The sequence below is a fragment of the Melanerpes formicivorus genome, unplaced genomic scaffold (assembly GCF_026170545.1).
Source record: "Melanerpes formicivorus ecotype bairdi unplaced genomic scaffold, bMelFor1.0.p_v2 SCAF_3, whole genome shotgun sequence".
NCBI classification, from domain to species: Eukaryota; Metazoa; Chordata; class Aves; order Piciformes; family Picidae; genus Melanerpes; species Melanerpes formicivorus.
The window spans coordinates 26,009,692-26,037,347 of NW_027142355.1; the positions used below are offsets into that span (position 1 = coordinate 26,009,692).

The 27,656-nt window shown below is 45.5% G+C and overlaps 1 protein-coding gene across 1 annotated transcript in view; it reads left to right on the top strand.

The window, feature by feature from the left end:
* EXOC4 (exocyst complex component 4) overlaps positions 1–27,656 on the top strand; it is a 517,764-nt gene that overhangs the window by 442,759 nt on the left and 47,349 nt on the right. The window contains exon 14 of the mRNA XM_068169085.1: positions 8,868–9,046. Within this exon, the coding sequence (XP_068025186.1) occupies positions 8,868–9,046 (179 nt within the window). The remainder of the gene's footprint in view (positions 1–8,867; positions 9,047–27,656) is intronic.

A 27,656-nucleotide genomic window follows, 5' to 3' on the forward strand; every position in this document is an offset into this window, starting at 1 on the left:
AATACATAAACAATTCTACTGATCCTAAAGTCCTGCTGCATAGCAAGGTCATCAAGGGCCAGCAACATGCCCGCATGGTCAAGAAGACCCCAGGTCTCCTGGGAGGCGTGAAGAAGACTGTGACTAGCAGGTCAAGGGTGGTTCTCCTCCACCTCTACTTTCCCCTAGTGAGACCACAGCTGCAGTCCTGTGTCCAGTTCTGGGCTCCCCAGTTCAAGAGACAGAGAACTGATGGAGAAAGTCCAGCAGAGACTGTAAAGATGCTGAGGGGCCTGGGGCACCTCTGTGAGGAGGAAAGGCTGAGAGCCCTGGGGCTGTTTAGCCTGGGGAAGAGCAGCTTGGGAGGGGATCTGATCAATGCTCAGCAAGAGCTAAAGGTGGGGATCAAGAGGATGTCACCAGACCCTTTTCAGTGGCATCCAGAGACAGGACGAGGGGCAATGGACACAAACTAGGCCACAGGAAGTTGCACATAAATATAAGGAAAATCTTTGCTGTGAGGGTGTTGGAGCCCTGGAGCAGGCTGCCCAGTGAGGCTGTGGAATCTTCTCTGGATAGATCCCAAATCCACCTGGGCCTTGTGATCCTGGACAACCTGCTGTGAGTTACCCTGCTTTAAGCAGGGAGGTTGGACTAGATGAACTGTGGAGATTCCATTTGAACATGAGGAGAAACTTCTTTGCTTTGAGGGTGCCAAAGTCTTGGAGCAGGCTAAGAGGTTGTGGAGTCTCTGGCTATGGGGACTTTCAAAACCAATATGGACACATTCCTGTGTTGCCTGCCCTAGGTGTTCCTGTGCTGGCTGCCCTAGGTGATCCTGCTTTGGTGGGGGCATTGGGCTCAGCGATCTCCAGAGGTCGCTTCCTACTCCTGCCATTCTGTGATTCTTCTCTGAAGCATCTGATGCTTAGCAGAAAGAACTTGTCTGAGGTCTGCAATCAAGACGGTGTGAGAAGAGATGGGAGGTCCTCATTGGGTCAGGGTGTTCCAGGAAGGGTTCCTAAGGGTCTTGATTGATGTCTTCGTGTCCTCCTCCATCTCCATGTACCCTCCCAGTGAGTTCTTTCCTTGGTGTTATTTTCTGAAGGGATAATTGACACTAACTTCTTGGCAGCAAAAGGAGAGAGGAGCAGTAAATGAATGTAAAGCAGCTGCCAAAGGTACATCAGAGACCTCCTTCCTCATTCTGCAGTATTGACGTGGACACTTGGCTTCTTTTCAGCTCTGGTGTGGTCAGAGTGTCTTAAACATAGCACAGGTCATTTGGATTTATCACTCTTGCTCTCCCCTGGCCTTTCTTCCCTTCCATAAGAGTTTCCTGTCCTCTCATGTTTGCATATCCTGAAGTATGGGTGAGGGGAAGCCTGGTATGTTGTCATCAGTCCCTTTGGTTCCAGGCAGTTTAGCTCAATAGGTTGTTGAACTTCATAAAAACATCACCAGTGCTCTTAGCTGCTGGAGGAGTGTGAGGGGGAAGCTGCTCTGCCTGCAAAAGACTTCTTTGGCGAATTAAGACCTCAGCCCATCCCTGCCGGAGCCATGCCAAAGATCCTGCACAGTACTCATAAGAACAGCATGGGTCTAAAACTGACACACTGCTGGTCATTCTTAAAAACAAAAAGAGAGAGAGATTAAGATGGGTTAACAAAGAGAAACAAAATGAGGTGCTTAATTAATCTGAGGATTGAGTGAGCCCAGCCAGCCTGCTCTCACAATGCCAAGATTTAAGAGTGAACTCTACTGCAGCATCTTCAGCACTGTGCCCTTGTGGGCCGAGAAAGCCAATGGCATCCTAAGGTGTATTAAGAAAAGCGTGTCCATCGGGTTTAGGGAGGTTCTTCTTGCCCTCTGTTCTGCCCTGGTGAGACCCCACCTGGAATACTGTGTTCTGTTTTGGGTTCTCCAGTTCAAAAGAGACAGAGATCTGCTGGAGAGAGTCCAACAGAGGTTAAGGAACTGGAGTATCTGTCCTGTGAAGAAGACTGAGAGATCTGGGGCTGTTTATTCTTGAGAAGAAAACTTACTAACATCTGAGGGGTGGGTGTCAGGATGAAAGTGATGGTCTCTTTTTGGTGGTGCCCAGCGATGGGACAAGGAACTACAGTTACAAGCTGGAACACAGAAGGTTCCACCTCAATGTGAGGAGACACTTCTTTACAGTGAGAGTGACAGCACTGGAACAGGCTGCCCAGAGAGATTGTGGAGTCTTCTTCTCTGGAGACTTTCAAAACCCACCTGGATGCATTCCTGTGTGGCCTGCCCTAGGTGATCCTGCTTTGGCAGCTGGGTTGAACTTGATCTTTGGAGATCCCTTCCAACCTCTAACATTCTGTGCATCTGTGATTCTGTGCAGTGAACACAAATCCCATGGGAACTGGGGCTGAAGGACAAAGAAATGATGTGGCACCAGCATCAGACACCAGGATAAGGAAGAGGGAGCTCCTATGAAGAAAAACACCTGAATTTGCTTTCCTTGCAGTGTAGTTGATAGACAGCATTGATCTTCATCTTGAGTGTGGCACATTTGAGCAGCCACAGGAGAGCTGAGTGGTGCCTCTGCTTACAGTTCTGTAAAACCCTCTGTTATGGAGTCATAGAATTGTTCTGAGTAGAAGAGATCTTTATGACTGTTAAGTCCAACCATTAACCCAGCACTGCCAGATCACCACTAAACCATGGCCCTCAGCAGCCCATCTATACAGCTTTCCAATCCCTTCATGAATGGGGACTCCCTGAGCAACCTGCTGCAGGTCTTGGCAACCCTTTTGGTGAAGAAACTTTTCCTAATGCCCAACCTACACACCTCCTTTCGCCCAGCTTGAGGCCATTTCTTCTTGTCCTATTGCTTGTTCACTGGGAAAAGATACCAGCTCCCACCTGGCTCCAACCTCTCTTTAGGGATCAATAAGGTCACTCCTCAGCTCCTTTTCTACCCAGTTCCCTCAGCCGAATCTCTCAAGACTTGTGCTCTAGACACTTCAGCAGCTTTGTTGGAGCATATCCAAGAAGAGCAACATGGCTGGTGAGGGCTTTGGAGGGCATGTAATAAGAGGAGTGCCTGAGGGAGCTGGGGTTGTTTAGTCTGGAGAAGACAAGGCTAAAGGGAGATCTCATTGCTCTCTACAGCTACCTGAAAGGAGGTTGGAGTGAGGCTGGTGTTGGTCTCTTCTCCCAGGTTACTAGAACTGGATGAGAGGAAATGGACTTAAGTTGTGCCAGGGGAGGTTTAGGTTCTATATGAGGAAACACTTCTTTACTGAGAAGGTGGTCAGGCATTGTGATGGGCTGCCCAGGGAAGTGGTAGAGTCACTGTCCCTGGAGGTGTTTAAGAAGTGTGTAGATGTAGTGCTTTAGGATATAGTTTAGTGGTCATAGTAACTGGGTTATGATTGGACTCAGTGATCTTAACATTCTTTTCCAACCTGAATGATTCAATGATTGCCCTTCTTTGGACAGTACCTCAATGTCCTTCTTGGAGTGAGTGACCCAAACCTGAATCCATGATTCATGGTGCAGCCTTACCAGAGCCCTGTCCAGGGGGATGATCTGTGCCCTGGTCCTGCTGCTCACACTATTGCTGATCCAGGCCAGTATGCTGGTGGCCTTCTTGGCCACCTGGACACATGCTGGCTCATCTTCAGCAGGCTACTGACCAGCACACCCAGGTCCTTTTCCTCTGGGCAGCTTTCGAGCCACTCTTCTCCAAGCCTGTGGCATTTTATAGGCTTGTTGTGACACGAGTGCAGGACACAGCAGTGCTTGGTCTTGTTGAACCTCATCCTGTTTGCTTTGGCTCATTGATTCAGCCGGTCCTGAGCCTTCTGTGTGGCTTCTCTGCTCTCAAGCTGATCAACACACCCACTTGGTGCTGTCTCCAAACTTACTGAGGGTGCACTTGATCCCCTTGTTCAGGTTTTCAGGAGGAGACTTGATGGGGTGCTTGGTGCCATGGGTTAGTTGTTTAGGTGAGTTGGATTGGTTGAAGGGTTGGATGCAATGATCTTGAAGGTCTCTTCCAACCTGGTCTATTCTATTCTATCACTGATAAAGATATTGAAGAGAGCCAGCCCAATTTCTGAGACCTGGAGAGCACCACATGGTTATGAAGCTTTTGCACTTTCTAAAATATATCATCTCTGTGGCTGGAAATTTCCATCTATGGGTTCTCACCCAGAGCTGCAGGATCTTTTGTTGCTCTCAGAAGCTTTGGCTAAGTCCAAAGCAATCTTTGTAGGTAATTTGACTTTTCAAAACCATGTTCATTCAAACCACTGAACCGTCAAAAACTCCTAAATGAAATGCAGATCTCTTTGTGTGTGCTGGCTCTGTCTTAGATACACATAGATGTCACAGGTACTGGCTGAGAAACCCTGTGAGAATTTAAGGGCTGAAGATGCTGGTTTAGTGCAGGTATTCAAGAGAGCGGTTACAGTTGGGTATGCAGTTGGTTTGTGTTTTTATATCCTTCTCATTATGTCTTTAGCCTTGCAAATTTAATAAAGAAAGGCAGGTAGTGAATAATCTCTCAAGCAAGCTTCCAGAACAATGATGGAGATTTGCTTCAGGGAGATGCTTGCTAACAGAAGCAGGAAATTGCAGGAACCCACCAGAACTCTTTAAAGTTATCTTCTGAATGTGAGTTAGTTACAATCATAGAATGGTTTGGATTGGAAGAGACTTTTAAAGAGAATCTTCAAGATGAGCAGGGACACCTTCCACTAGACCAGGTTGCTCAAAGCCCCATCCAACCTGGCCCTGAGCACATCCTGGTGTTCTTTCTTGCTGAAGGTTGTCTCTGTTATAGGTTTCAGCTCACAAAGGGGTGGATTGGGGGGTTTGTAGTCAAGGATTTGTGTTAAAGTCAAACAATTAGTATATTTAGTGTCCTTTTGATGCAAGCTTATGTTCTTTTAAAGAGAGTGGCAGAATCACATTTATCCCAACAACATTTTCTAGTATAGCTTCCCGTAGATGACCTTTTTTGTATTCCTCCCAGGATCAAAAATAGGAAATACACCATGTTTTGTATGTTATAGATTTTCCCCAGCTCAGCTGCAGGCACTGTATTATTCATGCCCAAGGTATCCATCCAGAGCCATGCCAAAATCATTTCTCTTTCTGTCTAGGAAGGCAGAAGAGTTGTCCCTGTGCTAAAATGGGATTTGTAATTGCAGTTTTTTGGGCACTGTGTGGGCAGTGGTGTGGTAGTGACTCCACATTTAACAGCTCTCAAATTCTGGATCCCAAAACAAGTGCTTTTTTCTATGGCATTTTGTACTGGAAAGTTGTGTTAATGAAGGTAGAAATTCTCCAACTGTTTCATTTCTTACTTTTCCAAGGGAGTGGTTTGGTTGGAGGAGAAGATTATCTGTGAAGTGTTTTCTACTCCATAGGAATGGATGAGGCTATGCTAGTGTTTGTTTAGAATAAACCAAACCAGGTTGGAAGAGACCTTCAAGATCATCGTGTCCAACCCATCAACCAATCCAACCCACCTAAACAACTAACCCATGGCACCAAGTACCCCATCAAGTCTCCTCCTGAACACCTCCAATGATGGCGACTCCACCACGTCCTCGGGCAGCCCATTCCAATGGGCAATCACTCTTTCTGTATAGAACTTCTTCCTGACATCCAACCTAAACCTCCCCTGGCGCAGCCTGAGACTGTGTCCTCTTGTTCTGGTACTGGCTGCCTGGGAGAAGAGACCAACATCTGCCTGTCTACAACCTCCCTTCAGGTAGTTGTAGAGAGTGATAAGGTCACCCCTGAGGCTCCTCTTCTCCAGGCTAAGCAAGCCCAGCTCCCTCAGTCTTTCCTCATAGGGCTTGTGCTCCAAGCCCCTCACCAACTTCATTGCCCTTCTCTGGACTCGTTCCAGTGGGTGGGTATAGCTGAGTGAGGTGTTTCTTGTTTGCTGTAAAACTCATTAATGTGTTTTACTTGAAAGAATGATCGTGCTTTACCTGAAAAAAAGCTGACCTAGCCTGGCTATGAGTTAGCCCACCTGGTTCAGACTTTTATTTGCACTTCAGATATGGTGCTCAGCTGTCGTCACTCCTCAGAGCGTTTTAGATTTTTATGACTATCTAAGAAATGCCCAGTTAGGGAAGCTCAGAATTACAGAATTGTTTTGGTTGAAAGAGACATTTAAGATCATAAAGTCCAACTGTTAATGCAGCACAGCCAGGTCACCACTAAACCATGTCCCTCAGCACCACATCTCCACTGCTCTTCAATCCCTGCAGGGATACGGAGTCCACCACTGCCCTGGGCTGCCTGTTCTGGGATTAATAACCCTTTGGTGGAAGAAATTGTATCTTTAGTCCAACCCACCTCTCCCCTGGGCAAGTTGAGACCATTTCCTCTTGTCCTGTCACTTGTTACTTAGAAGAAGAGACTACCCCCTGCCTGACTCCAGCCTCTTTTCAGGGAGTTGTAGAGAGCCAGGAGGTCTCCCCTCAGCCTCCTTTTCTCCAGACTGAACAACCCCAATTCCCTCAGTTGATCCACACAAGACTTGTGCCCAATTTGGTCACCTCTGAAAACTTCCTGAGGGTGCTCTCCATACTCTCATGCAGGTCATTGATGTCCATTATTGTTAAGGTCTTTCCTGAAGTTCAGAAAGGTTTTCATATATTGCCAGTAATCATAGCAGAGACCCTGCCCCTGGAGGAGTGGGATGTGGCACCTCGGAACACAGTTTAATAGCCATGGTAGTCTTCAGTTGATGGTTGGACTTGAAGACCTTGGAGGTCTTTTCCAACCTAAACAATTCTATGATTCTATGACAATTAACCCTGTCTTACTGAGAGGAAAACCAGCTGAATTACTTTTGCCATAAGCCACTGGATTTGGAGACATCCCTGTGTCTCAGTTCTCAGGCACATCCAACGGGGAAGGAGTCCTCCCAAACCATCGTCTGTGGGATACAGCCTATGGCAGCACATTTTTTATTGTCGAGCAGAAGAAAATCCTCAAAGAGACTGGTTTTGTTTTTTTTAGTGAAGGCTATTTTTATTTTGTGCCTTTTATGAATTCAGCTCAGCAATTTAAAACCATTTCAGGGCTTGGGTTTTTTTTTCTTTTCTTCCTTTTTCTTTCTCTCAAGTGACAGTGATGTCCTACAAATCTAGGGAGACACTGGCAATAAAACTGCTTAGATAAGATCTAAAATGCTGCTGATGGGATTATTTTGCTGCAGCTTGTTGCAGCTATTATGCTCAGCAGCATGATTCCTCATTGTAACTTCATAAAAGAGCTGATGACAGGAAGGGGAGATTTGCAAAGTTAAATGGAAGTGGAATGCAAATTCCTGACAGAAAGAGAAGCTGATAATGGGAAGAGCGTACTGAGGACCGTGGTAGATGTGCCATCACTGAGAGTCTCACAATGAAATGCATTTGGTTGCAGCCAGGAGCTCTTGTAATTTGATGCAGGAACCATGTCCTTATTGTTTCCATCCTCATAGTATGCAGAAAGTCATAGAATCACAGAATGGTAGAGGATAGCAGTTGGACTTGGTGATCCTGAGGGTCTTTTTCAACCTGAATCATAGAATCATTTATCTTGGAAGAGACTTTTAGGATGAGCTTTTCCTCACAGGACTTCTGCTCCAGACTTTTCACCAGCTTCACTGCCTTTCTCTGGTCTTGCTTCAGCACCTTACTGTCCTTGGAGTGAGGGGCCCAAAACTGAACCAAGGGTTTGAGGTGTGGCCTCACCAGTACCCAGTATAGGTCGATGATCTCTGTCCTGGTCCTGCTGGCCACACTATTGCTGATCCAAGCTAGGATGCTGGTGGCCAAGAAGGCCACCTGGGCATACACTGTCTCATCTTCAGCTTCTGTCAACCAACACACCTAGGTCTTTTTTCTGTCAGGCAGCTTCCCCCCACTCTGCCCGAAGGCTATAGCTCTGCATAGGGCTTTTGCGATTCAATTGCATGTCCTGGCACTTGGACTTGAGCCTCATCCCACTGACCTCAACCCATCAATCCACCCTGTCCAGATTCCTCTGTAACGAATCTCTACCTTCAAACAGATCAACACATCTGCCCAGCTTAGTGTCACCTGGGGATGCCTCCTTCCCCTCATCCAGATCATTGGTAAAGATAGTAAACAAAACTGGCCTCCAGCAGTGAGATCTGGGGAGCACCACTTGTGACTGGCCACCAACTGGATGTATCTCTAGTCACCATCATATTTCGGTGTTGGCCTTTCAGCCAATTTTTTATCCAGCAGCTACACACCTCAGAATAACTTTTTTCAGCTTTCTATGGGTAAACACATTTGTCTTGGTCATCAGTTTTCAGCAAGTACTATCTCTGTGCAAGTAAAATAATGCATGGGCTGATAGTCAAAGTCATTTCTTTGTCACTTGGTCATGATAAGCCTTCAGGTTTCACAGGAGGTTTCTTGTGATATGTGGGGGAAAAAAAAGTCAGCCAGGGATTGGAAAAGCTGATTTGCATGGAAAGATTAAAAGCACTGTGTGTGTTATTTATACATATCCCAGGGAGACATGAGAAGCACCTTCATGTCTCATCAAGGTGCCAGGGTTGGGTGAGGAGGAGAAGTGTGGGAGTTGATTGAGATGGAGTTTGGAACTATGAGGAATGGGGTGAAATTCAGAGACTGTAGATGCAGGGACAAGGACAGAAAAATCCTCCATGAGAGAGAGGTGTCATGAACAGCAGGATATTTTAAGCACTGTAATGAGACTTCAAAACCTCCACCAGATGACATTCTTGTGACCCCACGCTGGAACAGTTCTACGCTTGGCTGGTTTGACTTTTCCTATGGTGCAACTAGTGTCTTCATTGTCCTGTTCTGTCTTTCTGAGGGTGACTTTGGTTTGCATTTCAGGGCTGCTTTCGGCAAAGAGTCAGAAGTTCTCATTGGCAACCTGGGAGATAAACTCATCCCACAACAGGAGATCCTGCGGGACGTCAGTGACCTGAAGGCCTTGGCCAACATGCATGAGAGCCTGGAATGGTTAGCAGGTCGCACCAAGGCAGCCTTCTCCAACCTCTCAGCCACCCAGAGTAAGTAGCTCCCATAGAAGAATCTGTCTCAGAAGTGAAAACCAGCATAACTATGGACTGTAGCAGGAGTGGGCATCTTTTGTTCTTGATTTCAAAGTGGGCTGATGGCAGAGGGAAGCAGAAAGCAAAGCAGCTTCATCTCTTTTTTCATACTGAATGCTGTGGTGGGCATCATATAAGAGTGCCAGGAGCATCACTCATAGCATAAGTTCTGAAAAGTCATTCAGTGCTCAGAACTTTTCATTTGACCTTGCTAATGACACAGCACAGGAGCAGGTACAGGTGCTGGGGCAGGTTTGGTTTTCTTCAAAGCATGGCTGAATATTTAAATATCTGTGTGGATTATACATTCAGTCAAGAATTTGAACAGCTTTTAATGAGAAATGTTCTAACCTGTATGTCACTGGGACACTGATGCTCAGCCTGCAAAGGCAGGAGCAACCCTTGGTGCACAGAGGGGCCAGGAGGGCAGAGACAGCAGGCCCTGGAGACACCACATCTGCTCCTGGTTGTCAGGGATTGCCCACGCTACCTTTGTGAGATCATTTCACTTCTCAGTGATTCACCTTTTGCTCCTTCCCCCAGGGAATAGTGAGAACAGATATTTCTGCAGTTTGTAGTACAGTTATGGAGCAAAGCCCTGGGGGAAGGTACCCACAGAGGAGCAGGGCACCTCTGTGGGCAGCCAGGTCTTCTGAGCTATCATGGGAATTTGGCACAGAAAATCACCTCCAACTTATTTTCAGGGAACTGATGGGGGAAGTTTGGGTGGTGCTAGATAAAGTTGTGATATTATATCTTCTTTAAAATAATTGTCCCTTGGCAGCAGAGCATCTCTGGTTAACTGACAATCCTTCCTGTGGCTTACAACTCTACCCTAATGTTATACCTTTCAGCTCTTCTAACTCTTTAAAATCCTAAGGTCCTTGAAACCCCAACTGTCTATGATCAGTTTGGTGGAATCTGGAAAGATAATTAAGATTATGCAATCAGCTAACAATTAAGAACCCAAAATGCTATAGGTAGCTTTAATATTCCTGTAATCCATACTTTGAGTTCTGAATACCTGAGTGGTAAGAATTGCTATGCCCTCACGGCGTGTGCTTCAGTTGGTAAAAAAACAAATAAAAGATACCAAAACCAATGGTAAATGCTATCAAGTTCAGTAGCCAAATATTTTCTACACTAGAAAGTTTTCTCTGCACCTCCTCAGAGAAAGACTGGTTTTGTATTATTCTTTTCTGTCCCCCTCCCATCCATTCTTGTTCCTTGCCTTTGTGAACCCTTTTTTTTCCTGTTATTGTCATATATATAATTTAAAGAAAACTTCTTTGCCTCTCTACTTCCAAGCTGACTCCAGATTGTTGTTTAGTGGATTTGCTCCTTACCCTTTTTTTTTTCCCTCTCCCTGTTTGGAGGGAGGAGGCGGGGGTGGGGAGTGGGGAAGAGATTCTCAGCCTTTTCCCCATTTGAGCTTTTAACTCCCAGTTAAGGCTCAAACCACTACAGGATGCCAAAAGCATCTTGATTTGTATCAGGAATAGTGTAGCCATCAAGAGTAGGGAAGTGATTGTGCCCCAGTGCTGGGTACTAGTGAGGCCACACCTTGAATTGTCACTCCAAGGAGGACATTCAGGTGTTAAAGCATGTCCAGAGAAGGGCAATTAAGCTGGTAAAGAGTCTGGTGAAGAGCAGAAGAGGGAACTGGGGTTGTTTAGTCTGGAGAAGAGGAGGCTTTTAAAGGAGGCTGTAGTGAGGTGGGGGTTGGTCTTTTCTGCCTAGTGTCAGGTGACAGAACGAGAAGAAATGGCCTGAAATTGTGCCAGGGGAGGTTTAGGTGGGATATCAGGAAAAAATTCTTTCCTGCAAGAGTGGTCAGGCATTGGATCAGGCTGCCCAGAGAGGTGGTGGAGTCACCATCCCTGGAGGTGTTCAAGAAATATGTGGACAAGGTGCTCTGGGACATGGTTTAATGGCCATGGTGATGTCAGTTTGACAGTTGGACTTGATATTCTTAGACATCTTTTCCAACCAAAACAATTTGGTGATTCTATGATTTATTCACAGAACTGTAGTTACTGTGAGAGTTCCTGGTGCTGAAGGAGTTGTGCTCTGCCAGTTAAAGTTGTTAGGAGTAAAAACATCATTTATAATCTCAGTTCTAGTTGAAACTCAGATTTGTTAATAAATCAATACTTTCCAAACACAAAAAGGGCACAAGCGTGACTTTCATGCAGCGGTGAGGCTGTTACAGGCAGCAGTGAATAAACACAAAGTACAAAGTGTAATATTTCACTTGGCAGCCTCCTCCTGACAATAAAAATTCATCTTCCTTTGTAATAACTTTATACCAACACACTAAAATGTCTGTACACAAATACGAGGAGTATCTGAAACAAGAGGAAGAAGGAGCAATGTTAGGAAATGATGGAGGCTGTTGACCTTGTGGTTATAAATGAATGCTGGTGGAGCAGATCTCATAAATGGAACATGACTAGAGCTGAGTATAATATATGCATGGGAGAGGGAAAATGTGGTGCCATGGGGCAGAGGTGGTGGTGGAAGTTGTCTCGGTTCAGAGAGGGAAAGAGACTCAGTTCTTTGGAACATTCCTGTGCTATGAAATTAGAGGCACAAATGAGGCCAAAGTATCAACAGCCCTGAGGCTATTTATTAACAGAATAAAGTGCATGGAACAGAAGAAGGGAGAGAGAGAGGGAGAAGACAGAGAGAGAAGTGGAAAGGAGTTATATTACCACACCCCTCACCCCCCAAGACAGTTTGGGCCTGTGGAGGAAGGGTGCTGCCACTTTGGCATGGAGGAGATGTCATCCTTGTTGGCTGTGCTGTCTTCTGCTGGAGGAGGGGAGGCAGAGATCCCAAAGCCCAAGTCCTTCTCTGAGCAGCCTCTTCAGCTCTATGAGTTGTAGCAGGCAGACACTGAAGGGGGCTTACAGGAAGGCTGGGGAAGGACTTCTCAGGATCTCAGGTAGTGATAGGACTAGGGGGAATGGAATAAAGCTGGAGGTGGGGAGATTCAGGCTGGATATGAGGAGGAGGTTCTTCACCATGAGAGTGGTGAAACCCTGGAATGGGTTGTCCAGGGAGGTGGTCGAGGCCCCATCTCTGGAGGTGTTTAAGCCCAGGCTGGATGAGGCTCTGGCCAGCCTGATCTAGTGTGGGGTGTCCCTGCCCATGGCAGGGGGGTTGGAACTAGATGATCCTTGTGGTCCCTTCCAACCTTGAATGATACTATGATACTATGACACAGAGAGAGGGTTCCTCCTGGTCTGCTGCCTCCAGGCTATGTGGTGATGTCTTTTCTCCTGTGTCTGTCCTTTCCTCTCCTGGTATTTTCTTCATTTTTCTTTAGAGCAGCATTGCCCTGGTCTTTTCCTTCTCTCGAGCTAATGTCTGGGCAAGCAGCAAAGGTGATTTTATCTTTGTTGAGTCACATCAAATGATTTAGTCTCTTACAGAAGTAAGATGTATTTGCACATCCAGCAAACTACAGTGATACAGAGGGCATTGCAATTCTTTTGGGCAAGAATAAACAGTAGAGGAAAAATGAGATGACTTGTCTTTTTCCATTTCACCTGGAGAGGAGAAGAGCAATGCAGAAGATGAGAGGGTTGGAATAGCCACCCTATGAGGGGAGGCTGAGAGAACTGGGTTTGTTCAGCATTGAGAAGGATTAGGGGAGGCCTTATTACCACCTACCAGTACCAAAAAGAGTGGCTACCAGAAGGATGGAGACTCCCTTTTTATAAGGAGTCACATGGAAAAGACAAGGGGTGATCAAGAAAAGTTACTCCTGGGAACGTTCCCATTTGACTCCCAAAGAAAATATTTCCCCATGAAAACAGTCAGACATTGGAACAATATCCCAAGGGAAGTAGTGGATTCCCCTGCACTGGACAGTTTGAAGACTCAGCTTGTCAGGGTGCTGGGCCAGCTCATTTAAACTACACCATCACCCAGAAAGGTTGAACCACATGGTCTTTGGGGTCCCTTCCAACCTTCCATTCTGTGGTATCTGTGATAAATGTGCTCAGACTGAGCTGGGAGGAAGACAAATTACAACTACCTCTTGTTTCAAAGATTCATACAACATTAATGCTCAGCTGTCAAACAAGTAATTTTGTTCTTTCTGTTGTGGTCTGATCACCCTGATTTCTACTGTCAAAAGGATGGTGAGCTGTCTTCAGCTCCTGAAAGCTGTCATAGCATGTTAGAGGTCTGGTGTCATCATGGGAACCTCTCAGAAAGATGGGGACAGACTTTTTAGCAGCACCTGTGTTGACAGGACAGGGGCTGATGGTTTTAAACTGAAAGTGGAGAGATTTAAACTGGATCTAAAGGAAGAAACTGTTTACTCTTGAGGGTGGTGAGACCCTGGCCTGGGTTACCCAGAGAGGTGGTAGATGCCCCATCTGTGGAGCCGTTCCAGGTCAGGTTGGTTGTGGCTCTCAGAAACCTGGTCTGGTTGCAGATGTCCCTGCTGACTGCAGTGGGGTAGGACTAGATGACCTTTGGTGGTTCCTTCCAACCCAAGCCCAGAGCAAGTTAATGAGCATCAGAGGGAAGGAGGGAAATAACTGTAAAGCAAAAGTAAAGCTAATTAAAGGAGTTTTCTGCCTCACACTGAAGCTCACCAAATTCAGATTCAGATTGTCCTAGGAGTGGCCACCTTTGTCATTCCAACATTGGTACCTTTGACTGGAAGACATGCCCATATAAAACCCACGCATTCCAGCTCCAGACAAGTGGAATCTGTGGTCTGTCACATTCAGGTCAACGGGCCATCAGTCGCTCAGATCACATCTTGGGTAGCTGGCTTTGGGCAGATGGTTGTATTCCTCTGAGCAACCCTGTCTTCAGCTTTATTCTTCTTCTTGAACTAGATGCTGCATTGAAATGTCTATGCTTGAACAAGAGAAGTAATCTGATTACCTAGCAGCGGTGGTGGAACTTTATCTTCCATTAAGTGGCACATTTAGGGCCACTTCATGATGAGAACACATGTCCAGATCTTTGATTGTTTCTCTTTTCTGACCCAGAAATCTGAGATGAAATCTTGGTCTCACACAGGGCATCATCAAAGTGCTTAGTGAGGGATTTGGACCAGAATTTTTGGTGCAATGCCAGAAACATCATATAACCATTCAGTATTCCTAAGGTTGGAAGGGACCTCAAAGATCATCGAGTCCAACCTGTCACCACAGACCTCATGACTACGGTAGGGAGGACACTACTGCCCACTGCAGACACTACTGCCCACTGCAGGCTTTGAACTCACGACCTTTCCATTAAGGATCTGATGCACTACCAACTGAGCCACCTGAGGGGTCATCCACCAAGTCCATGCCATAGTAGTGGTGGCCCTATATTCCTTCCCTATAACAGGCTGGTAGATTTTTCCAGCAAAGCTTCCTTGGCTGCAGATGAGCATTTTGTAGGCATAGCTATTAAGTATTCAGAAACCACAGGGTGTAGTTGTGCAGATTCAGACATGTTTTGGCATATGCTAAGAAGAGGGCTACCTGTTGGTGGCTTTTTGGTTGGGCTGTCAAAATGCCCCTTCCTAGAGATAAAAATTCAATAACCTTTAGCTGTGGATACGCCACAATTATCACTCATTTAAAACCAGGCTGCTAATGGAGCGGTTTATCATGCTGGGCAGTCTCTGCATCCTTCATTATTTAGTGTTTGCTAAGCTGATGGCTCTTCCAGAGCTCTTCCCTTATCTGCACTCCTTCAGAATTGGATTTTTTATTTTCCAAACCAGTCAGATATGACAAAGTAATTTTCTTTCCCTCTTGTCTTTTGAGGGAATACAAACTTCTTTTTAACAATAACCATTTAGAGATTAAAGTTGCTGGAAGAAGATGAATTAAATGAGGAAGTCAAGGAAATTTTAAATAGGTTTCATATGAAAATGGAAGTAGGGTTTCCTCTCCTCTTCCTCACCTGCTCCTCTGTTTTGTCATATGCAGATAAAACATAGACATCCTTTTCTGTTGCTGGAGCTTCAGCCTTCTGAAACCCTCTGAATATTTTACAAAGAAGGAATTATTATACATGATGAAGGAGCTGGGACAATCTTTACATGCTTCAGACAGCTGCACGCTGTGTGTAGGTAGGAAGATGAAAGGTTCACCATTAGCTTATTGGGTTGCAGCTACCCTTTTAAATTCAGCCTGCTGCTGGCATCTTGTGACTTCAGATCATTGTAGTCAGCAGTTAATGACAGGCTTGAACAGTGAGTTTGAAGTGACTTTCTCATAGAGCTCACATTAAAAAGGATCATCTTTAAGTTGTAGATGTCCTATTGGAAGTCAGGTTTTTGCCTGTGCACCCTGTGTCCGTGTATGATCAGTGGATAAACTTGCATCCCCCCAAAGGTTTCCTCAGTCTGTAATGTCCAGGAGAGGTTTAGGTTGGATATTAGGAAAAAATTGTTTCCTGAAAGATTGGTCAGGCATTGGAGCAGGCTGCCCAGGGAGGTGCTCAAGAAACGTGTGGACACGGCACTTTGGGACATGGTTTAACAGACATGGTGGGTTTAGGCTGCTGGTTGGGCCTGATGATCTTAGAGGTACTGTCCAACCAAAACAATTCTATGATTCTATGATTTTGTGATTCTATGCTGCTTCTCCACTACGTGCTTGTCACATTGCAGCTCATGTCTATGGAGTAACAGAGCTGGGTCTGTGCTCTGTCAATCTGCATTAGACACAGAGGTAATTAGTGCATGTTTGGTTAAGGCAGCTGCATGCGGGTTTAATGAGATGCATGGAAGCACCACACTCCCTATAGAAAGAGGGGGTTTGCACAGACCTTTGGGAGAACGTGGCTTTCCAGCTCTCCCTCCTCATTTCCCACTAGCTGTATTCAGAGGGGGTGTGAAGAGGCCCAGTTCCAAGCAGGGCACTACCTGCCCCCTCAGCCATGACCTTCTGCCCCCACCTCTGCCACCATCCGCACCGTGACAGCCGTAAGCAGGGGGGTTAAGTGATGTCGATATGTCAAAGTGATGCAGATGCCAATATGAAGACTGGGAGATAAATCCCTCTTGTTCTTCTAAATAAGTCCTTTTCCATTGGATTCTTGTCTGGTGGTTTGTTTTTTTATTTTCCCGCGTTCAGAGGTGCTTTCACCACAGAATGGTGGTCAGTCTCTTTTCAGTGGTGCTCTGTGATAGGATGAAGGGCAATGCACACAAACTGGAGCACAGAATGTCCCACCTCAGCATGAGGAAAAAAATTCTTCACTTTAAGGGTGCTGGAACTCTGGAACAGGCTGCCCAGAGAGCTTGTGGCGTCTCCTTCTCTAGAGCCTTTCAAGACCCATTTGAAAACATTCCTGTGTGGCCTGCCCTAGATGATCCTGCTTTGGCAGGAGGATTTGACTCCATGCTCTCCAGAGGTCCTTTCCAACCCTTACCATTCTATGATTCTATAATTCTATGAAAGGGCAATGTGGGGAGGCCCCATCCCTGGAAACATTCCAGGCCTTGCTGGATGGGGCTCTGAGCAACCTGATCTAGTTGAAGATGTTCCTGCTGACTGCAAAGGGGTTGGACTAGATGCCCCTTCCAACCCAGACCATTCTGTGATTCTATGAAGACATAAATTTTCCCCACTTCTGCAGTTGAGCAGCACCTCACCCTCCAGACTTGCAGCAGTTCAGGTGAACTACAGCTTCATTCAAAAGCAGGGAGAGAGCAAAAAAGGGGCTTGTGCTACAGCTTTTACCAAATAGTGCAGCTGTCCATCACAGCTGGCTCTTATTAATGATGATACTGAGCATTTCCATCACGTTTTCCAGACATAGATCTCAAACTGCTTTGAAAAGGTTAGGGAAGGCCATTACAGGATCAAGACTGTCTTAGACCACTTTGCAGCCAGAGGGTCAACCTCCCCTTTTGCCTGGCTCTCTGTGTGCCTTCTCACACTGAAGCAGGCTTTGATGGAGAACAGAAAGCATCCCACCACACTTGAGAGAGAAATGCCTTTTTAAATTGCTGATGGATCCCCTTTAAACCACTCTGCCAGAGCAGAGGAGCTGTAATTTACAGTCACTTGAAGGCTGCTTTCTGCTGATGGAGTGGTGGAATGGGGCTCTTGGTACAAATGAAAATCAAGCCCTATGTGGTGGGAAAATTGATGCCTTTCATTTTGCAATTGGGTGGTGAACTCAAATGGGTCTTTGTGTTTAACCCTCGTGTTTCTAATGAACTGAAATCAGGTCTGAGGTGGGGTGATACTTCTCTCAAGTTGGAGCTTATTTTATTTTATTTTATTTTATTTTATTTTATTTTGCTGTCACTGAATGTGTAACACAGCTCACTGCACTGAGTGCTCATGGGGAGCTTTTTTTTTCTCTATAGAGAGCTATTAATAGAGAACCTGAGTTAAAAGCCAAAGTAAAGATGATCAACACATGCCTGACCTCACACAGGAGAAGGACTTTGTGTATGCTCTGGCTTTAGTGTTGCAAGAAAAGTTAATTTCATTCTATACCAGAAAAAGCTGCAGATTTCTAACCAACAAAAACATCTGCCATTCACTTTAAAAGATAAATCTTGAGGTCTCCTATTACTTGCTGGGTATCTGTTGCTTCACAGAATGGTTTAGGCTGGAAGAGACCTTAAAAATCCATCTAGTTCCAACAACTCTGCCATGTGCAGGGACACCTTCAACTAGACCAGATTGCTCAAAACCCCATCCAACCTGGCCTTCAACACTTCTAGGGACAGAACATCCACAACCAATCTGTGCAACCTGTTCCAGTGTGTTGTCACCTTCACAGTAAAGAATTTCTGCGTAATACCTGATTTAAATCTACCCTCTTTCAGTTTGAAACTGTTATTCCTTGTCTTATCACTACACTCCCTGGTAAAGAGTTCGTCTTCACTTGTCCTGCAGCTGTCCTTTAAGTACTGGTAAATCTCTATAAGGTCTTCCCAGTGCCTTCTCCAGGCTGAACAACCCCAGCTCTTTCAGCTTGTCCTCACAGCAAAGTTGTTCACCCTCTCCAGTCAGGCCAAGGTAGAGGCAAACCCAGATGCTCTGTGATAATCTACCTGAAAGGATGTTGTAGTGAGGTGGGCCTTGGTCTCTTCTCCCTAGTACCAAGTGATAGGTGCCAAGGGAGAGGTTTAGGTTGGATATTAGGAAAACTTTCTTCACAGAGAGAGTGGTTGGACACTGGAACAGGCTGCCCAGGGAGGTGGTGGAGTCACCATCCCTGGAGGTGTTCAAAAAACATGTAGACGTGGCACTTTGGGACATGGTTTAATGGCCATGGGATCTCATGTTGATGGTTGGACTCTATGATGTTAGGGATCTTCAACCAAAACAATTCTATGTTTCTATAAGAGATTCTTTTGGTTTAATGATGAAATGTCATAGGTTAAATATGAGTCTGCATTGCTGGATCTCAGGGAATGAAACCACAGTTATCAGCCAACTAAAAGCTGTTGTTTTCTTGTCAAAGTCACTTCCTTGTGCCTTTCAGTGCCTTTTTCCCTTTAAACATCTGCAGTGAAGCTGTTCTTATGGGTTAGTGGTTGGACCTTTCCCCAGCCTCAATGTTTTACATCAAATATTTAAGGGTTAGAAAATGAGATGCTGTTTTTCTGACCTGGATGCTCACCATTTCTGTTTTTTCCTCTCACAGAATAGGCACACCACCGTGAGGCAGTCCCAGCACTGATCTGGTGCCATGGGGTCAGCACTTAGCTCACTGTCCTGATTACACTAATTACTCTGGTTCCATCTTTCTTTCCTCCCACCCACCAGCCTTAAACGCGGGGGATTGTCATGTAAATAAGTGACCTAATTAGCAGGGCTTTCAAAACATTTTGCAATGAGGATCCCTCATGAGTGATACCAGCAAGTCAAAGTTTTAATGGAAATAACTCCAAACAACCTGCTGTCCACTCTGCTTGGTTCAATGCATTAGGGTCTGTTTATTTCTTTGGAAGAAAATGGCTCATTGGTGTTAGAGATTAATAGCAGTAAGTTCACCTGCTTCTCCTTGGTTTGATGGAGACAAACCAAGATGTGGGACATATTAATCTCATATAGCATCATAGAATCATAGAGTCATAACATCATAGAATCACAGAGACAGAGATCAAAGAATCATGGAATGAAAAAGACCTCCAAGATCACCAAGTCCAACCATCAACCCAACGCTACCATGACAGTCATTCTTTGCCATGGTGTGTGGGTTATTGGATCATTCTGATCTAACAAGCATTTATATTCACATGGGACTTAGGGAAAATGATTCTTAAATAAGCAGGATCTGTAGAGAAGTCCAGTGTGTTGGACAGTAAGAAAAATTTCTTCCATGAAAGAAGCCTGTCAAGCCCTGGAACAGGCTGCCCAGAGCACTGGTGGAGGGGTTCAAAAGCTGTGGAGATGTGGTGCTGAGGGACATGGTTTAGCAGTGACCTGACAGTGTTGGGTTAACAGTTGGACTTGATCTTAAAGGTCTCTTCCAACCAAAACAATTCTTTGATTCTAAATCAAGTCACTTCTGAGCTAATAGTGTTCAACTCAAGAAATAATATTTCTGAGAGTGGTAGGGAAGGGGAAAGTTATGTTATAAATGACTGAAAAGTGAAAAATTCATCACAGGGGAGTTTTTCTAGTAGAATAGAATAGAATAGAATAGAATAGAATAGAATAGAATAGAATAGAATAGAATAGAATAGAATAGACCAGACCAGACCAGACCAGACCAGACCAGACCAGTTTGGAAGAGACCTTCAAGATCATCGTGTCCAACCCATCAACCAATCCAACCCACCTAAACAACTAACCCATGGCACCAAGCACCCCATCAAGTCTCCTCCTGAACACCTCCAGTGATGGTGACTCCACCACCTCCCTGGGCAGCCCATTCCAATGGGCAATCACTGTCTCTGTATAGAACTTCTTCCTAACATCCAGCCTAAACATCCACTGACACAGCCTGAGACTGTGTCCTCTTGTTCTGGTGCCGGCTGCCTGCGAGAAGAGACCAACATCCACCTGTCTACAACCTCCCTTCAGGTAGTTGTAGAGAGCAATAAGGTCACCCCTGAGTCTCCTCCTCTCCAGGCTAAGCAACCCCAGCTCCCTCACCCTCTCCTCATAGGGCTTGTGCTCCAAACCCCTCACCAACTTTGTTGCCCTTCTCTGGAGTCGTTCCAGCAAGTCAACCTCCTTCCTAAACTGAGGGGCCCAGAACTGGACACAGTACTCAAGGTGTGGCCTAACCAGTGCAGTGTACAGGGGCAGAATGACCTCCCTGCTCCTGCTGGCCACACTGTTCCTGATGCAGGCCAGGAGGCCATTGGCCCTCTTGGCTGCCTGGGCACGCTACAGGCTCATGTTCAGCCTACCATCGACCAGCACCCCCAGGTCCCTCTCTGCCTGGCTGCTCTCCAGCCACTCTGACCCCAGCCTGTAGCACTGCATGGGGTTGTTGTGGCCAATGTGCAGAACCCAGCACTTGGATGTGTTCAATCTCATGCCGTTGGATTCTGCCTATCTGTCCAGCCTGTCGAGGTCTCTCTGCAGAGCCTCTCTACCATCCAGCAGATCAACTCCTGCCACTCCTGCACTGAACATCAAACCTTGGACTTTCCAAAGAGATCTTTCCCTACCAAAAGTCTTAACTGCTCTAAGTCTCCTGCTCTTAGTTTCACTAGCACAATTTCATTTCCATCAGTGAAAAACCCCAGTTCTTCAGAGTTTTGTAAATTAACTGAAAGGTTTGGGTTTGTTTTCTCTTCTTTTCAGGCCTGTTCCAGACTTGATCTCAAAGTACTCAAAGAAAAATGTTGTGTAACCAAACCTTCCACTGGATTGTTCAGCCTGGAGAAGAGAAGGCTGCAAGCAGATATTACTGTGGCCTTTCAGTACTTACAAGTGCCTATAAGAAAGCTGAGGACAGACTTTTTAGCAGCGTCTCTTGAGACAGGACAAGAGGTGATGGTTTGAAACTAAAAGAGGGAGATTTATATTGGATCCAAGGAAGAAAGTTATTACATATGAGGGTGGTGAAACACTAGCCCAAGTTGCCCACAGTAGGCCCCACATTGGAACCATTCCAGATCAGGTTATTTGGGTCTCTGAGTCAATCTGCTTTAGTTGAAGATGTCTCTGCTCACTGCAGGGAGGTTGGACTAGGTGATCTTTAAGGTCCATTCCAACCCAAACTATCTTCAAATTCTATGATTCAATTGTGGAGCTAGAACCTCCTGCCACGCATTTTGCCCTGTCCTTCTAGCTCAGACACACCATTTTTCCCTTCTATGATAATCCCTTTTCCAAGGCTGCATATTTGTAGCAAATCATGGAAAACAAAGCACTTTTAGAGGAGTTATTGCCTTTTGAAAAGTGCTAATTTCCTTGCAAAATGTATGCCTGCCAGCAGAGGCAGAGAAGGAGCTCCACAGGCAGCTCTAACGAGACAATTCATTAACTAGAGAGTGTACACACACCATAAAAAGCATTAATTCACAAAATGAAAAACTAATAGAGTGTTTAGCCTGTTCTTTATCACTGGTGACAGCCTGCACTCTCCTCATCATTAGTGTTTACTGAACTGATGGGGACTGCAGCCCAAGCTGCTTATCACCACTCATCACCGATGAGGTCACAGTGCTTACCTCCATTGCTCTGCCTTGGCCCCTCTCCTGCACTTGACTTCTCACATGGAATGAAGGGCAAAGAGGCCTGGAAGGAAGATCTCTTCAGTTCTCTTTTACTTTTCACAGGGTCTCCTTCCTTATCCTCCTCCTCAGAACTTCAAGGAGACTTGCAAGGGAAAATCCCTTCCCTAAGGATCATAGAATCACAGGTTGGTTTGGAATGGGCCTTTAAAGCTCATGTAGTCCAACACCCTGCAGTGAGCAGGGACATCTGCAACTAGAGCAGGCTGCTCAGAGCCCCAGACATCCTGACCTGGAATGGTTCCAGGGATGGGGCATCTCCCATCTATCTCTTCAGGCACCCTGTGCCAGAGTTTCACCACTATCAGCATAAAAGAAGAGTCTTCCTTCTCTCTAGTCTAAATCTCCCTTTTTTACTTTAAAACCATCACCCCTTGTCCTGTCACAAGAGACCCTGTGCCCATCTTTCTTAGAGGCCCCCTTTATGTACTGGAGGGCCACAATAAGGTCTCCTTGGAGCCTTCTCTGGGCTAAACAACCCCAACTCTCTCAACCTGGCCTCACATCAGAGGTGTTCCAGGTAATTTTTGTGACCTCCTCTGGCCTGAATTCAAGAGGCTCATGTTCTCCTTGTGCTAAGGACTCCAGAGTTGGACACAGTATCTTCCCATACCATTCTGGTTGCCTCTGCTAGGGAATGAGATTCATTTGCTGTGAGTAATATTAGTGAGAAGCTCTCCATTAACCTGATTTCTCTTTACTCCTGCTTGGTTTTTAAGTGTTGGCACAACTTTGTCCTGTTGACACCACTGAGTGGTTTTGCTGTTGATCCCAATAAAAGGTGAGCTGGACCAGTGCTGAACATTTAGATAATTCCATCGTCTCTTCTCTTGTTTGCAAGGTCATGACCTCTGCAGTATGGCCTTTCTTGGTATTTGTTTAGGGTTAACAAGAGCCCCTGCTGTCTCCTGTGTGTCTCCATCAATAAATGCAGTCAGCTGTGCACTCAGCACGCTTGCATAGTAAAAGTTCTCCATATCTCAGAGCTTTGCAGGGGTGAGGGTCAAGGTGGAGGGTTGGGGCCACTGCATGGGGGACTCAGAGCTTGACTTAGGTAGGATCTGACTCTCATGTTCTCTGCTCATCAGCTCCTGTGTTTGTAGAGACAAGTGTCTGTAAAAACAGGCCTCTGTAGAGACAAGCTGATCTCAGAGTCAAGAGTTAATCTTACCCATCATTGTGAAAGTGAACATCAGACCTCTTGATGTGCAGAGCCACTGCCTTTGCCACCTGCATGGCTTAAGGAGCTACCTTGTGGTTTGGAGCCTATGTGAAGAAGACAACTGACATCAAAAATCTAAGTGTTAGATGACAGATATGTTGGAAGTAGGATTAGGTGAACTTCAAAGGTCCCTTCCAACCTCAACCATTTTATGATTCTGTGGTCTTGGAAGTCGTGGGAGATGTCTTTGTTAATGTGTTTTTCCTCTATATGTACAACCTATAAAGAGAACAATTTAGGTTAAAAGGAGCAATACAGCAATAGCTGCATAAATATTTCATGTGTCCTGCAATGTTGAAAGATTCAGGTTTCTGAAAAGGAAGGGGAAGCTTGTCAAACCCCAAATTAACCTTCAGTTCTTGAATTCCTGTAGCTCTGAAATGAAACTTGTGAACTTTGGGAGAGACCTGGAATGGTTCCAGGGATGGGGCATCCCCCACCTCTCTGGGTAAGCTGAGCCAGGGTCTCACCACCCTCAATGTTAAAAGTTTCTTTATTCTCTCTCTAGTCTAAATCTACCTCTTTGAGTTTAAAACTACCACCCCATGTCCTTTCACAACTGGTCCTGCTGAAAGGTTTGTCTCATTTTTCTTACAGTCTCCTTTAACTACTGAAAGCCCACAAGAAGGTCTCCCTTTAATTTAAAACGCTATGAACTTGTCCCCAATGTTACCTGTGGGGCACAGCGTTTCATCCTGCATCTCCTTTCCAAGAGGGTTGTTTTTTTTCCCCCCAGTACAGTTGTAAAATTTCTCTGTGAACTTTCCTCTTCCCTCCTTCTCTGGAGACTTTCAAAACCTGCCTGGCTGTGATGCTGGGCAACATGCTGTAGTCGAAACTGCTTTAGCAGGCAAGTTAGACTAGGTGATCTCCAGAGGTTCCTTCCAACCCCCAACGTTCTGTGATTTTGTAAAGGTTTATTTCTTAGGTTGCACAGGAGCTGAGGCAGAGCCTGTAACCTTAGATTGATTTTTTTTTCCTTCTGCTATTAAATCATTCAAATCCTTTAGCAGTCACTCTGCTTGAGCAGGGAGTAGGCAGGACAGGCTATTGTAGACTCTGATTGGTTACAGAGGGTGGGTTATGGGCAACACAGCAGGTTTTGTTTAATATTCCTGAAGTCTGGTCATTTATATCCATTGATTCACAAGGCACAGCCTGTCAGGAGGCACCAGCATCACGCTGAACTGCAGAATGATTGAGATCACTGGTGACAATGTGTGTGTGTGTTCAGTTTGCTTTTCTTGGGTTTGCTGGAATGTTTCTCCTCCTTGAAGTGAGGTATGTTGGTTGTGCTTACAGCAATAAATCACAAACAAAATCGTAACCATTGTCCAGCAGCATGCAAAGCTTGCTGGAGACAAATGACATTGATCTGCTAAGGCTGCAAAATGGTGGTGAGGCCACATCTTGAATACCTTGTTCAGTTTAGGGCTCCTCACTCCGAGAAGGACATTGAGGTGCTGAAGTGTTTTCAGAGGTCAGCAACAAAACTTCCAAAGGGTCTAAAACACAAGACTTGTGAAGAGCAACTGAAGGAACCAAGGTTGTTTAGCCTGGAGAAAAAGAGTCTGAGGGGAAACCTTCTCACCCTCTACAGCTCCCTGAAAGGAGATTAGAGTGAGGTGAGGGTTGGTCTCTTCTATCAAGTAACCAGCAGAGGCCAAGAGGAAATGGCCTCAGGCTGCACATGGGAAGGTTTAGATTGAACATTAGGAAAAATTTCTCCACTGAAAGGGTTGTAAAGCCCTGGAACAGGCTGTTCAGGGCAGTGGTGGAGTTCCCATCTCTGGAGGGATTAAAGAGTCATGTAGATGTGGTGCTGAGGCATATGGTTTAGTGGTGGACTTGGAAGTGCTGTGTTTGTGGTTGGACTTAGTGAACTTAAAGATCTGTTCAAAGCAAAGTGATTCTGTTGTTCTGTGCTAAGGACCAGTGGAGCAAGGTGTTAGCCACTATTTACACAACCATGGGGTATTTTGGTGGCCAGGAGGGATCATGTTTAACTTTGTGTGAATGGGTTATGCAGGAAGAGAACAGGAAGAAGTGGATGGCTGCTGATCAGCTGTTGCTTTTCCAGCATTTCAGTTGGGATATTTTCCTCTGTAAGCAGAATGCTCAGCATGGGCTCTGATGGGTTGAATGTCCATGCCATAAAAGGTCACCCTTTGCTCAAAGAGCTCCAAAGCCAGCTTGAAACTACATTTTTTATTCACAGCCCCTTAAGAATTCAGGCTCTGACTAATTTTGCTGCTACAGCTCCGTCTGTGGGTTCATATTGCCAAGGATGATGGAGTGAAACTGTTTTGAGTGAGACTTAAAGAAATGGGATTTTCTTGTTGGCTGTGAAATGATCCTTTCTGGATGTCTGAAGATAGAGAAAGGAAAATTGATGGGCTCTGAAGGGCTTCCTTTGGTCTTGAAAAACAAAAGTATACTTGGTGTCCTCATCATGCATGGGAGAAATTGATAGCCAGCACCAGACCCTGCTTCCCAGCATGGAGGCTCTGAACACCCAGAAGAACTTCAGTGCTCTGGCTTTAAATAAGGAGCAGATTGTCCCCATCTCCCTCCTTCTCTCATCTCCACTTGACAAATACAATTACAGCTTCACTTAAATTGCTGTAAATGAATTCTGGAGAGCAGAAAAATTATGCCTGTATCTCTCCACTGAAGAAATTAGCTGACTCCCGTGTTTTGGATGATGGGTCCATCCATCTCCACTGCTGCAGAGAGCTGGCACCATCAGACCTAAGGCTGCAGCCCAAGCACTGCTGAAGAGAGATGGTTCATGCAGTCAGTCATCTCCAGGAGAGAACTGACAGAAACTCTCAAAACAGAGGATTTTTGACTAAAGTGGGGTTTTTTCTCCCATAATAAAGGTGAGGTGTCCTGCTTTGTGTTGTGGCCAAATAAAGCACCCATAAACATAGTTCTGGGCTCCCAAGTCAAGAGAGAGAGGGAAATTACTGGAGAGAGTCCAGGAAAGGCTAGAAAGATGCTGAGGGGCCTGGAGCATCTCTGTGAGGAGGAAAGGCTGAGAGCCCTGAGGCTGTTGAGCCTGGAGAAGAGCAGCCTGAGAGGAGGGGATCTTCTCAATGCTCAGCAAGAGCTAAAGGGTGGTGGTCAAGAGGATGGGGCCAAACTCTCTTCAGTGGTGCCCAGTGATAGGACAAGGAGTAACAGGCACAAACTGGAACCCAGAAGGTTCCATGAGGACAAAGTTCTTGACTTTAAGGGTGGTGCAGGCTGCCCTGGAGCAGGCTGCCCAAAGAAGTTGTGGATTCTCCTCTGGAAGGATTCCAAACCCACCTGGACATGATCCTGTGCAAACTGCTGTGGGTGACCCTGCTATAGCAGGGGGATTGGGCTAGATGATCTCCAAAGATCCCTTCCAACTCCCACCATGCTGGGATTCTCTGATCCCGAGTCAAAGTTCCTGCCACCCTCTAGGGAAACAAATGTCACTTGGAGGTCTTGTAGATGAAAGCTGGATGGCAGCTGGACAAACAGTTCTTCCAAAGGGCCTTCAGAGAGTCAACTTGTGTCATTATCTGGACACTGGAGGCTGTGTAAATAAACCCACCAGCAACTTGCTGATAATTTCATTTTCCGTGTGGAAGAGATCTCAGTGGGCAGAGAAAGACTTGGAGAAGTGTTGGCATGTGCTAGGGAGGGGAGATCTTCTTCTTCCCATTCATCCTGGATGGGTTGTCACTCTCATTTTCCTTCTTATTTCTCTCTCACACTCCAGGCCAGTTAATTATTTTCAGTACTATTTCCCAAGCTATGATTTTCTCTACCATGTTCCATGGTTAAAATAGAACTTCATAAACCTTGCTGTGATTGCAGGAGTTGCTGAAGGAGCCAGCTTCCAGGAACCAGGTGTTCCATGGCTTCATCCATGCATTCTCTGTTAATTCACAGCACATTTAGATGCACAATTAGGCACTTGGTTGTGTGTAATCTTCTCCTCTTGCTTTGTCTTGCTCCTCTAATTGCTCAGTTCTGTCTTGTATGTTTACCTCTGTTTCAATTTGTTGTGCACTAAATAGATGGGGGCTTATTATCTCCTCATTTGGCTGTTTATCTTCTTTTCAGACTAGATCTAAAGGTGTTTTGAATTCTAGGAGCGAATCCAAAGCTCTGCGGAGGTTCCTCTTTCAGAGCAGGTCTTTGGTAGTACAAACAGCAGCAAGTGACATTTATTTAATCAATTTGCTTACTTTACTCCATCAAAATGAAAGTTTATTGTCAACAGTTCCTTGGCAATGTACAAATCCTTTCTGTGTGGAGTTGTGTTAGTGTCTGGCTCAGTGTTTGTTGTGCAATGAACGTTAATGCAAGAATAGAGAGGAGATGTTTCTTAAAGCCAGCGGGTAGCACAGCTCCAGAATTCAGGTTGGTCACAGAGCAGCAATGAGCTGAAAATGTGAGGCAGCCATGAGAAGAAGCAGATATGGCAGAAAATAAAATACAAATAAAATAAAATAAAATCTAATTTTTTAAAAGTATTCCCAGTGGCAGCAATTTGTGTTGCAGAGGGTCCAGGCACTGTGGTAAAACATCAGAGATGAAGGTTGCAGAATTACAGCTGTATGGACAGCTCTCCAAGAGAGATGATGCTTCTGTGGTTGGGTTAAACTCTAAGT